The 12,500-nt window shown below is 46.5% G+C and overlaps 1 protein-coding gene across 1 annotated transcript in view; it reads left to right on the top strand.

The window, feature by feature from the left end:
• dlgap4b (discs, large homolog-associated protein 4b) overlaps positions 1 to 12,500 on the top strand; it is a gene marked incomplete at its 5' end in the record, with an annotated part of 98,935 nt that overhangs the window by 67,125 nt on the left and 19,310 nt on the right. The window contains 4 exon segments of the mRNA XM_084316867.1: positions 2,893 to 3,246; positions 3,484 to 3,584; positions 9,723 to 9,811; positions 11,952 to 12,460. Coding sequence (XP_084172993.1) covers positions 2,893 to 3,246; positions 3,484 to 3,584; positions 9,723 to 9,811; positions 11,952 to 12,460 — 1,053 coding nt within the window.

Below are 12,500 nucleotides of genomic sequence, written 5' to 3'. Positions count from 1 at the left end.
ACATTATCCCGCTTATTACATGGCTAACTTACTAACAATATACCTAATTCATTTTACAAATCGCAGTTGTTCTGTGGCTCTGTCAGCCCAAATAAAGTGATTATTATTATCGCGGGCAGCCCGGCAGGTGTGTCTGATTGGCTGCACTGAAACAGTGTGTGTCAGTGGGGCTTGATTACTCCAGCTGCGAAAAACAATAATCACCGGTGGTTATTGAAAAATTATTCACCGCTGTCTGGGGCTATTGACCAATCACAAGCAAGCATTTCGGCGAATGTGAAAACGCCATGTAATAAGTAATGTTAATTACCTGAAATTATTCTGTTATTTGGGGGGGGAAACCCTGCATATATCGGTATCTGTGAGGTTTTGTCCGCTGCTCACCTACTCGCTCTGTTCCTTTAAGCCTACTCGCTCTGTTCCTTTAGTTTTCTGTTAATCAATTGCATTCTCCTCACCTCACTAGCCCCCACCCTCGCGTTCGTTTGCTCTTCAGCAACCACACCCTTGGACTACCTGTCATTATGTGTTGGTTGGTCTGGTGCCGAACACACACTTCTAGTTTCAAGTATCAATTACCTTCACGCACCTGATGTGCATTCTAATTAGTTCCCCTGTGGGCTTTAAGTACCTCGCTCTCCCCTCAGTTCCTGTCGGGTCGTCCCGTATCATTCCGTATCATATCTCTATCACCAAGACTCCTTCGGGAGGTTCTCTGTCTGTAATGCTGCTTTCATCTCCGGCGTGAGATGCGCTCTAGCCTTCGCCTCCTGTCTCCGTTTGCCTGGAAGGAGACACTGGACTGCGCTCTCTAAACTTCCACGGGAGGTATTCCAGTGTTCCACTTCAGACCTCCGCGCAGCAGACGTCCAGACGCGCATCCAGACCTCCGCGCAGCAGACGCCCAGACGCGCATTCAGACCTCCGCGCAGCAGACGCCCAGACGCGCATCCAGACCTCCGCGCAGCAGACGCGCTCTTCACTCCAGACGCGCATCGCTTCCTAATACTCTACGGGAGGATGCGTCTCTCCGAGCCGGCGCGCTCTTCCGCGCAGACGCGCTCTTCACTCCAGACGCGCATTCAGACGCACTCCAGATGCGTCCTCCGTACCGGCGCGTACTCCAAGCAGACACGCACCACTCAGACCTCGGCGCCAGATGCGCCCTCCGTACCGGCGCGTACTCCAAGCAGTCGCGCACCACTCAGACCTCCGCGCCAGATGCGCCCTTCGTACCGGCGCATACTCCAAGCAGTCGCGCACCACTCAGACCTCCGCTTGGACAACCCGTTCCCCGTGGCGACGCGCTCGTCCTGTTTGATCCTGCCCTCTTTACGCACAGCGCCTGGGTGAGTTTTTCAAGACTGTCTTTGACCCTATTCGTTTTTCGTGTGTTTATGACACTGAAAATATCCTGCTTTTTATCAGACTGTCACTCACCCAGTGTCAGCTTTTTTGGATTGTTCATTGGGATAATATTTGGCCTTAACATCGCCCACTGTGTGTATTCACACCGAAGATATTGTCACTTGGATAATTATTGGGACTTCGCTCACAGTGTTTATTTGCACCGAAGATTCAATCACGCGGATTTGTGTTTGGGACGTTACTCACAGTGTGTATATACACCGAAGATTCTGTCACTTGGATAACTCTGTTTTTGGGACAAGTCACTTCTCCTGTCACCTGCTCTGTTCCCCACTGTACTCTGAGCTAACCCGCTCCCTCTCTCCCTCTCGGTCCCGTTTACCACCACGGAGATCTGCCGAGAGAAGTCTGCAGAACGGCTCTGACGTCACCGTCTGATTCCTCAGACGAACCATCCCGGGAGAAGCTGCAGTGCAGCAACTTTCATTAATGCTTGTATCCCAGGCTTTGTCTGTTTTCTCTGTCCCTGTAAGCAGCTCCAGCCCTGTTCCAAGGCCTTACCCTGTTTTCTCTAGTCCTCCCTGTCCATTCCGTCCAGTCCGTCTAGTCCTCCTAGTCCTCCCTGTCTAGTCCTTCCAGTCCTCCCTCTCCCCAGCCCGCCTCCGCGAGCCTCTGTCCCTGTTTTCCCCACCCTTGTCATCCTAGTCCTCCCTGTCTAGTCCTTCCAGTCCTCCCTGTCCCCAGCCCGCCTCCGCGGGCCTCTGTCCCTGTTTTCCCCTCCTAGTCCTCCTAGTCTTCCCTGTCCAGTCCTCCTAGTCCTCCCAGTTCCTGCCCTTGTCCCTTGCCCTGTCCTGTTTTCCCCTTAGCCAGCTCGCCTCTTAAAGGCACTGTGCCCTTTTCCCTTTTCTTGTTTTCCGTTAATTTGTGTTCTCCCTTAAAGGGACAGTGCCGTTTTCTGTGTGTTTCAATAAATTCCCAGTTCTTGGCTTACTCTCATACCTGTCTTGTGTTGTGCGATTGGGGTCGGTTACAAACCATAACAGTATCGGTTGATATCGGTATCGGAAATGAAGAGTTGGACAATATCGGTATATCGGTATCGGTAAAAAAGCCAATATTGAGCATCCCTAAAGACTAGACTTTTTCTTTCTTTCTTTTTTTTATCCATGCAGATATTTAATCTAGTAAACATGACCAGCAACTTTCTCAGGCACTGCAATTCAACAATGTCAGTGTCACTGCATTGCGTTTTCCTCACTTTGAGAGCTCCTAACTCAAACACTCGGCAAACAACAGAACAAATTCCTTGTTTTTAGGCCGAAGAAGCAGAAAAAATACTTTTAGTTGGAATTCCCTTTTTAACCCTTTACTCCACCAACGTCTGTGCCTCCCCACATACAGGCCATGAAGATACATCCAATCATCTCTTTCTCTCTTACACTTTTCCTGTCTTTCTCTGTGTCTCACCTCTTGTTCTCTCTCTCTATCTCTCTCTCTCTCGCTCTCTCTCTCTCTCTCCTCCAGTCTCGACGTGCATAACCACCTGTAAGAAGGCAGCGCCCCCGCCCGTGCCCCCCCGCACCACCTCCAAGCCCTACATCTCGGTCACGGTGCAGAGCAGCACGGAGTCGGCGCAGGACATCTACCTGGACCAGCACGACCGCCGCTCGGAAGTCAACAGCCAGTCCAGCCACGCCCACAGCAACTCGTCCGACAGCCTCGACAGCACCCGCGCCAACAGCCTGGCCCGGGGCATGCCCCGCCCCCACCGCGCCATCCCCACGCCGGTCGCCACCCCGAGAGATCCCATCGCCGTTGCCAACGCTTCCACGGACACCACCGACTCCTCCTACCAGCGCGAGAGATTGAACAGAGGCAGTGTAACTGCAGAAGAGGTCCTGAGGACGGGATTTAACAGAGGCGGTGTAACTGCAGAAGAGGTCCCGAGGACAGGATTGAATAGAGGCAGTGTAACTGCAGAAGAGGTCCTGAGGACGGGATTTAACAGAGGCAGTCAAGCAGCGGAAGAGGTCCCGAGGACAGGGTTGAATAGAGGCAGTCAAGCAGCAGAAGAGGTTCTAAGGACAGGATTGAACAGAGGCAGTCTAACCGCAGAAGAGGTCCTGAGGACGGGATTTAACAGAGGCAGTCTAGCGGCAGAGGAGCAACTGGTGGTCCCAATAGCCAGGAGGAAGCTCTCCTCTATTGGAATACAGGTAGGTGTCAATCAGTGTTGTTGTTGTTGTTGTTGTTGTTGTTGTTGTTGTTGTTGTTGTTGTTGTTTAGCTATTAGTCCTCTGTTGTGTATATATATGTTTGGGTGTATATATGTTTGGGTGTATGTATATGTTTGGGTGTATATATATGTTTGGGTGTATGTATGGATATGTTTGGGTGTATGGATATGTTTCAAGAGGTTTATTTGTCACATACATGCCAGGGCATACAGTGAAATGCGGTTTGGGTGTATGGATATGTTTGGGTTTGTTTGGGTATATTGATATGTTTAGGTGTGTATATGTTTGTGTATATGTATATGTTTGGGAGTATGGATATGTTAGGGTGTGTGTGTGTATATGTTTGGGTGTGTATATGTTTGTGTATATGGATATGTTTGGGTGTGTATATGTTTGTGTATGTTTGGGTGTGTGTATATGTTTGGGTGTGTATATGTTTGTGTATATGGATATGTTTGGGTGTGTATATGTTTGTGTATGTTTGGGTGTGTGTATATGTTTGGGTGTGTGTATATGTTTGGGTGTGTATATGCTTGTGTGTATGGATTAGGGATGCACCGATCCGATATTGATATCGGATATCGGCCCCGATATGACTAAAATAGCTAGATCGGGTATCGGGGGGGGGGGGGGGGGGGATTTAAGAAAAATGTATGCTTTATTCAATAAATTTTATTACAAAATATATATGTACAGATGACAATATTTTGTTTCACTAAGTAATGTAACTAAGAAAGTAATGTTTTAAGTCAAGCCTGATGTTGCCTTTCACAAAATAATGATCCCAGTCTCTTCCACACAGTGAGGCATACTTACTTACGCCTTTTACCCCGTTTGGGGCATAGGCCGTCGACAAGGCTTCTCCAAGCATCCCAGTCCTGAGCCAACCTCTCCAGCTGGCCCCAGGTGTGTCCCATCTTCTTGGCATCATCTTCCAAGTCTCTGCGCCAGGTGTTTCGTGGTTGGCCTCTCTTTCTTTTCCCTTGGGGGTTCCACCTGAGAGATTGTCTTGCTCAGGGATGGTTCACGGAGTGTATGACCAATCCATCTCCAACGCCGTTGGAGAATCTCTTTCTCTGCTGGCTATTGTTGTGTTCGTTGCCACAGGTATTTGTTGCTGATGGTATTAGGCCAGCGAATCTGGAGGATTCGGCGCAGACAGGTGTTTAAGAAAACGTGTAGTTTATTGGTTGTGGACAGTGATCCTCCAGGTCTCAGCGCCATAGAGTAGGACTGACTTCACGTTGGTGTTAAAGATCATGATCTTGGTTGTGATGGAAAGGTCTCTTGAGCTCCAGATGTTTTTTAGTTGGAGAAAGGCTCCTCTGGCCTTGCCAATCCTGGCTCTCACATCAGCATCTGTTCCACCTTGCTTGTTAACCATGCTGCCCAGGTAGGTGAAGTTGTCTACCTCTTCCAATGCTTCTCCTTCCAGAATGATGGGTGATGTGTTGTCAGCATTGATTTTCATGACCTTGCTCTTCCCTCTGTGGATGTTAAGCCCAAGCTGAGTAGAGTTGTCCACGATGGTACTGGTCTTTTCCTTCTGCTGCTGGGTGTGAGAGAGAAGGGCCAGGTCATCTGCAAAGTCGAGGTCTTCTAACTGTGTCCATAATGTCCATTGTATGCCATTTCGTTTCTCTGCCGTGGAATGCTTCATGACCCAGTCTATTGCCATCAGGAACAGAAATGGTGACAACAAACAGCCCTGTCTCACTCCAGTTTTTACGTGGAAGGCGGGTTGACCGCCATGAATCACCCTGCAGGTCATCCCCTCATAGGAGTTCCTGGTGATGTTTCTGTACTTCTCTGGCACTCCGTAGTGTCTGAGTAGCTTCCAGAGGGTCTCTCTATGCACGCTGTCGAAAGCCTTTTCGTAGTCAATGAAATTAATGAATAGGGGTGAATTCCACTCGAATGACTGCTCCAGTATTATCCGCAGTGTTGCAAACTGGTCTGTGCAGGATCTGTTTTTGCGGAAGCCCGTCTGGTGGTCTCGTAGCTGTGGGCCGACGGCGTCCTTCATCCTGTCCAGTATAATCTTGTTGAATACTTTTCCTGGGATGGAGAGTAGTGTGATCCCTCTATAGTTTGCACATTGGCTCATATCTCCTTTCTTTGGTATTTTGATGAGGTAGCCCTCCATCCATTCTGATGGGACGTGTTCTTCTTCCCATATCTTCTTGAAGAGAGGATGGAGCATCTCTTCCATAGTCTCTATATCGGCCTTCAGTGCTTCTGCCGGAATACAGTCGGGTCCTGCAGTCTTGCCGTTCCTCAGCTTCTTGATGGCTTTGCGGATCTCTTACTTTGTTGGCACGCTGCAGTCTATCAGCAGATCCCTGTCACCCTGTCAGTCTGGTGGGTCCTGTGGTGCTGGTCTGTTTAGCAGTTCCTCGAAATGTTCTACCCATCTTCCCTTTTGTCTTTCCTCTCCGATGATTGGCTGTCCATCTTTGTCCTTAACTGGTCTTTCTGGTTTACTAAACCTTCCTGACAGCTTCTGGGTGGTGTTATATAAGTCTTTCAAATGTCCATGTCTAGCTGCTTCTCCAGCCTCTGCCGCAAGACTCTCTATATAGTCCTTCTTGTCTGCCTTGATGCTTTTCTTAACCCTTTTTGTGGCTTGTGTACTGGTTTTGTGCTTTGACTTTTTCGGCTCTTGTGCGACTGTTGTTAATTAGTGCCTTCTTCCCTTTCCTCTCCTCTATCTTCCTCAATGACTCTGCTGATATCCACTCCTTATGGTTGTGTTTCTTCAGGCCCAGTACTTCTTTGCACGTTGTACTTACTGCTTCCTTCCCAAACTTCGACTTCTTGTCGATGTTTTCCTCCTCTTCTTCCATCAACTCTTGCAGGGCTTGAAACTTGTTCCTAAGTGTGAGTTTGTATTCTTCTAGCTTGGTTGAGTCTCTCAGAAGTGCTGTGTTCAATGTTTGTCTCAGATTCTTCTCCCCTGTCCAGTTTTTCTTTAATTTCAGCTTCACCCGGGCAACCAGGAGGTGGTGGTCTGAGGCAACATTAGCTCCTCTCCTAACGCATACATCTTGAAGGGACCTCCTGAACTTCTTCACGATGCACACATGGTCTATCTGGTTTTCGGTGTTGAGGTCCGGTGAGACCCAAGTAGCTTTGTGTATCCTTTTGTAGGGGAAAATGCTTCCGCCGATGACCAGGTTGTTAGTGGCGCATAGGTTTGTGAATCTCTCCCCGTTGTCGTTCATCTCTCCTATACCTTGCTTTCCCATTGTCTCCTCGTAGCCTCTGTTGTCACTTCCTACCTTGACGTTGTCTCCCATTATGATGTTGATGTCTCTTCCTGGGTATTTCTGAATGATGTCCTGTAGTCTGCTGTAGTATTCTTCTTTTATCTCTTCATTGCTGTCATTTGTAGGGGCATAGCACTGGATAATGTTCATGTTGATTTTTGCCTTCATAGTTCTAAAAGAAGCTGCAATGATCCTAGGACCATGTGCCTCCTATCCAATGAGTGCTCTCTGGGCAGCCTTGGACAGCATCAAGGCCACTCCCTGGGTATGGTGTGCATCGCCCTCTTCATGGCCTGAGTACAGTGTCATCTCGCCTGTGGCGAGCCTCTTCTGGCCGGATCCAATCCACCTTGATTCCATGATTCCGAGTATGGCAAGATTGTAGGGCTGAAGATTCTTGGTTTTTCTTTTTTGACGTTTTTGTAGCAATGGGGTTTTTACAGGATGGGGTCACTGGCCCCAAGCCCAACCTTCCACCATTTCTGGCTTCTGGTGTTTTGGAGTTGGTTTGTTAGTCCCCTCCCCTGACCTATTGTCTTCCAGGTAATGGATTTCAGCCTCATACCACGTGAGGCCAGACAGGTTTCGGGTTGTGTACAAGCTGTCTCGGCACGTCAAGCCCAACCAACTCCCACTACTGTGTAACGAAAGCTGCGACCAAAGTGAGCGTTTTCGTCCCAGCAGCACGAGACAGACAGTGAGGCATACAGTCTATTAATTTAACAATGGGTATCGGATCGGTACTCGGTAACGGCCGATACCCAAAGCCCAGGTATCGGTATCGGGACTGAAAAAGTCGGATCGGTACATCCCTAGTATGGATATGTTTGGATGTGTGTATATGTTTGGGTTAGTGGTGGGACTCGATTAAAAAATGTAATCAAATTAATTTGAGACTTTATAGTTAATTAATTGAAATTAATAGCATTTTAAACGCATATCAATATTTTATGCGAAAAGCAACATTTTAAATGGATTTTGGTATATGAGTGAATCAATGAATATACATTATACAATACGTTTAAGCAGCAAAATCTTGTTTATTAGCTACTACACAGACCAACAATTGCCATTTTTAACAAAGTGTAGCAATTTTAGGAATAATATAGCGCAAAGGACCTTTTCTCTTTTGAGCGGTAACATTCCGAAGTTTCTTACACAATAAAGAAAAATCACTTTGAGTGCTAATGAAATAGAGTAACAGAGGTTTGAACACACTGAAGTAAAAGTTGTGTGTACTCACATTTCTGTTTAGTGGTTGGAGTGGTTTAGTGCTTGTTTTTAAGTCCCAGCTGAGAGGTAGGAGTTGGAAAACATAACGGTTCCATAGCCTGAGGTCTTATAGTCATACAGGTCCAAAGTTTATAAAAACCCCACCGAAAATTAGTCTTTCACAAAGGTTTTTGTAATGTGTGTACCGCAATAATTCAGCGTGATTATCCAAAATGGCCGTCCACTGCCTTTATTTCGCCTCTCCTTTGCTCCGCGTCCAATAATGTCTGACTTGTCGGGACCTTTCGTGGCTCCAATGTATCCTTCGTTCAGTGTTACTTTTTGCTGACAAATGTATGGCGACCATCCAAACATTTATGTAGTCACGAGAGACTAAACCGGGGAAATAATTCTACCTGCCAGACGCGCCGATTGTCAAGAAATCACTGCTCCAGGATACTGCGTTTGGTTACTTTATTGCGGTCAAAAACAGTTCGTATAGTTAACGTCATTAAAAGCAAATCACAGCTTGATTTAGTATTGAGTAGCGTGCGGTCAGCAAAGTGTGACTTCCCCGTTCACCCCCTCATCATTTCAATACCTGAAACCCACCGGTGAACAGCTGACTTTTTACTCATACTACAACACCACGTGACCCATTTGTGAATGACGTGACCATAACAACCCGAGTTGTCTATACCTGTCACCAACAGGCTTGTTAAATGACGCTTGCCGGATGTTTCGTCTTCTAACTCGAGACCCGAAGCACGCAATAGGTTGAGTAGGGTGACGATCGAAAGGCGGCAAATTCAACTTTCCAACAATGTATTGGTTGATTGGCAAAAACGCAGCCTGGAGCCGACAGACGAGAGCAAAATGCCGCGATGCACGATAAAATGCATAATTTTTTTTTTTTACGTTTCATTTTGTCTGTAGTTAATTAATCAAAATGAACACGATAAAGTCCCAGCCCTAGTATGGGTGTGTGTGCAGGGCTAAGATCACATTTGACTGAAACCTCTCCTATCATTGGACAGAGTGCTACCACTGCACAGCGACACATACTATAGCAGCGAAGGCAAAGAATGTAAATTCATCATCATTCCCCTCAACCAAAGTTTCCTTTCCCTACGTCCTGAAATTACAGTACTTTCCCCATTTTCCAAACCTTGCAAAATGCTTTGCTCAAGGCTAATATTGACAGTGAGCAGGGTAGCCATTAGTCATGATTAGGGATGTCCCGATGCCACTTTTATTTTATAATATTATATGTTTTACAAGTACTTACATTTGGGTACTTAATAATACCATTACAGTTCTGAACAAAACACATTTATTTTCATCAGATGTTCCTCACTTTCTGACCATATCAAGTTAAATATAAATATAAACACTACGCTGTTGCTGACATTTTAAGTTAAAATAATATAAAAGAATATATATATAATACAAATGTTTACATTAAATGTTGTGTTTTCCTGAACAAACATGGCACTGAGTAATAGTATCAGAGTAGTTTTACGATGAGGTCAACATTATGCGTCCATTTCATCATTTGACATTTTGACTCAAGGCTGGCACAGTCATTGCAGATATTGCCTTTTGCTGATAGCATTTCATTATCATTTGTTTTCAGGTTGACTGTATTCAAGAGGTTCTGCGAGAAGAGACTCCGCCATTGGCCAGATACCAGTCCATTGGAGTACAGGTGGAGGACAGCTGGCAGTAAGTCCACTTCCTGTTTGGGTCACATCATGACACCACTTCCTGTTCGGGTCACATCATGACACCACTTCCTGTACGGGTCGCGTAAAGATTTTCCCTAATGCACTTTCAGTTCCGCGTTCGGGTTCCGCGATCTGATTGGCCACTGACGTTTCTCTCAGCGCCAATCGCGTTACGCCTAGTTCTATCACTGGTTAAGCTTGGCGACTCTTTCGAAGTTGGTTAAGGTTAGAGTTTGGTTTAGAGCAGGGCGATAGACCACCAGCCCTGATTCCAAACTCTAACCTTAACCAACTTCGAAAGAGTGGCCAAGCTTAACCAGTGATAGAACTAGGCGTTAGCTAGCTAGCAGACTGTTAGAGGCAGAACTAGGCGTAACGCGATTGGCGCTGAGAGAAACGTCAGTGGCCAATCAGATCGCGGAACCCGAACGCGGAACTGAAAGTGCGTTAGAGAAAATCTTTATGCATACGGGTCACATCATGACACCACTTCCTGTTCGGGTCACATCATGACACCACTTCCTGTTTGGATAACATCATGACACCACTTCCTGTTCAGGTCACATCATGACACCACTTCCACCACTGAGGGAAGTCATATTCCAGCCGCAAACATTAAAAGATTTGTCCCACTTACAAGAGCTGTTTAGAACTTAAAGGAACACGCCAACATTATGAGAAATGTGCTTACAGAGTCAGACAAGAAGATAGATACCAATTTCCTCTCTGTGTGTTCATTAGAAAGTTATCCGGCTGCAAGCTAGCCTAGCTTAGCACAAATGAATGGAAGCAGATACGGACCACTAGTAATTATTCATAATTTATGAAATTGAAATTCACTTGAAATTCGATTGACAAGTGGATGGAAACTTAGCTAGTGTGAAAGGAGCCGTCACTGTGGATGTACTCGTGTGAATGAAGACTGTTAATAAACTGTATTAACAGTCTAACTGTACAGTGCTTTGCGGTTTGCGCCATAAAGAAAGTCGCAGCCACAAACTGGCATATGGTTAGTAATGTGTTATTATTACTTTTATGTTCATTTGATTTAATGTTTATGCCCCCGACATGCCTAAGAAATGCCCTCGGAAATCAATTAAGGGTGGCAAAAAATTCTGGACCCTGGCTGCTCCTAGTCTTGCACACAAAGTAATACAAGGCTCGGATCAATATCCATCCTCCATTTATTTTTAAGCATATTGATCAGTAAAAGTAATGGACAGATCATGTTTTGTGTCTTTTCATGGTAATTCGAGTCAGTAATAGTCGTTTTAGTGGTGACACATTATGTGGCTTCAGTGTCACTTTGATTGCTTTTGTTTCTAAAAGGGCTTTGCCCGGTAATCTTGTTATTTATTATAGCTTTTGGTCATTATGGGATTATCTAGTTTCAGGCAGTACCTCCTATTGCACTTCAAGGGACCAGTGAGAGACTATTTGTAACCACAGGTCTCACTTTCTGTAAATAATTGACTATTTAATTACCTCATCTTATATTTAATTTGATTTTACTACCACTATTTATTGTTATTGAACAACACACAAACACACGTACCCTGCATTGCACCTTAACATGCACATACACAGATACACTATACACTAAGAAAAAGAAATCGGGATTTTTTTTATTTCTTTTTTTAACTTTTTTTTTTATTCAACAAACATGACCATGTTCACGTCTTAAACTCATACTGAGGCCTTAGTTTTGGTTTTAAATTGCATATCATCATTCATTTATTTATTGTCACACAGAGCAGAAGAATTTTGCCAAAACAAACGCATATCCTTTGATTTAATTATACATCAAATGATTTATGTCAAGGATTGCAATGCCTCGCTTGAATGAAGTTAACTTTTCACCCGGATAACGTCAACATTCAGTGTGAATGTAATGTGAGAAATTGGGATACAAAAAAATTAAAAAATTAAAAAAGAAAATTAAAATAAATAAAGGAAAGATCGGTATCGGTAGATACTCAAAATCACATGATCGGGATTGGATCGGGAGCAAGAAAATGTGATCGGGACATCCCTAGTTGAGTCTGAGCTCGAAACACAAACATGTTGTTACCTGCGAGGCCCCTGTGTCGTTGTGTGTTTGACCGATAAAGACCTTGAACTTGAACTGTGTGCTCCAGGCTCAGTGGCTCCAGCAGCATGGCCTCTAAGCAGGACACCGACTCGGACACGCAGGACCGCCCCGTCCCGTCCCACGCCAACCCCGGCAGCACCAGGCCCGCCGAGAAGAAGGTGATGGTGAACAGCTCCAGCCAGTCCGCGGGCTCTCCGCCGGGCCCCAGCTCCCTGGACAACGGGGCGCCCCCCCTCGCCGACGCCTCCTCCTCGCCCCCGCTGCCCCGGCAGATCCTCAACCGCTCCACCACGAGGAGCAGCTCCGACTCCTTCTCCGAGAGCCTGGACCCGGCCCTCGACCCCTCCTCCCTGCCGCCCCCGGACCCCTGGCTGGAGAGCGGGAACGGGGGCGGCGGTGGCGGCGGTGGCGCCCCCCAGAGCGGCGGCGGGGGAACGCTCTGTCGGCGGGACGGACTCTGGTTCCTCAAGCTGCTCCAGGCGGAGACGGGCCGCATGGAGGGCTGGTGCCACCAGATGGACCAGGAGACCAAAGACAACCCGCTCTCAGAGGAGGGTGAGACATTAACCCTTTCACTACCACACTACAGACGGTT

The sequence above is a fragment of the Notolepis coatsorum genome (genome assembly GCF_963971535.1).
Source record: "Notolepis coatsorum genome assembly, chromosome: 6".
Lineage (NCBI taxonomy): Eukaryota > Metazoa > Chordata > Actinopteri > Aulopiformes > Paralepididae > Notolepis > Notolepis coatsorum.
The sequence above is the reverse complement of the archived record's forward strand: the minus strand, read 5'-3'. Positions and strand labels throughout refer to the sequence as shown.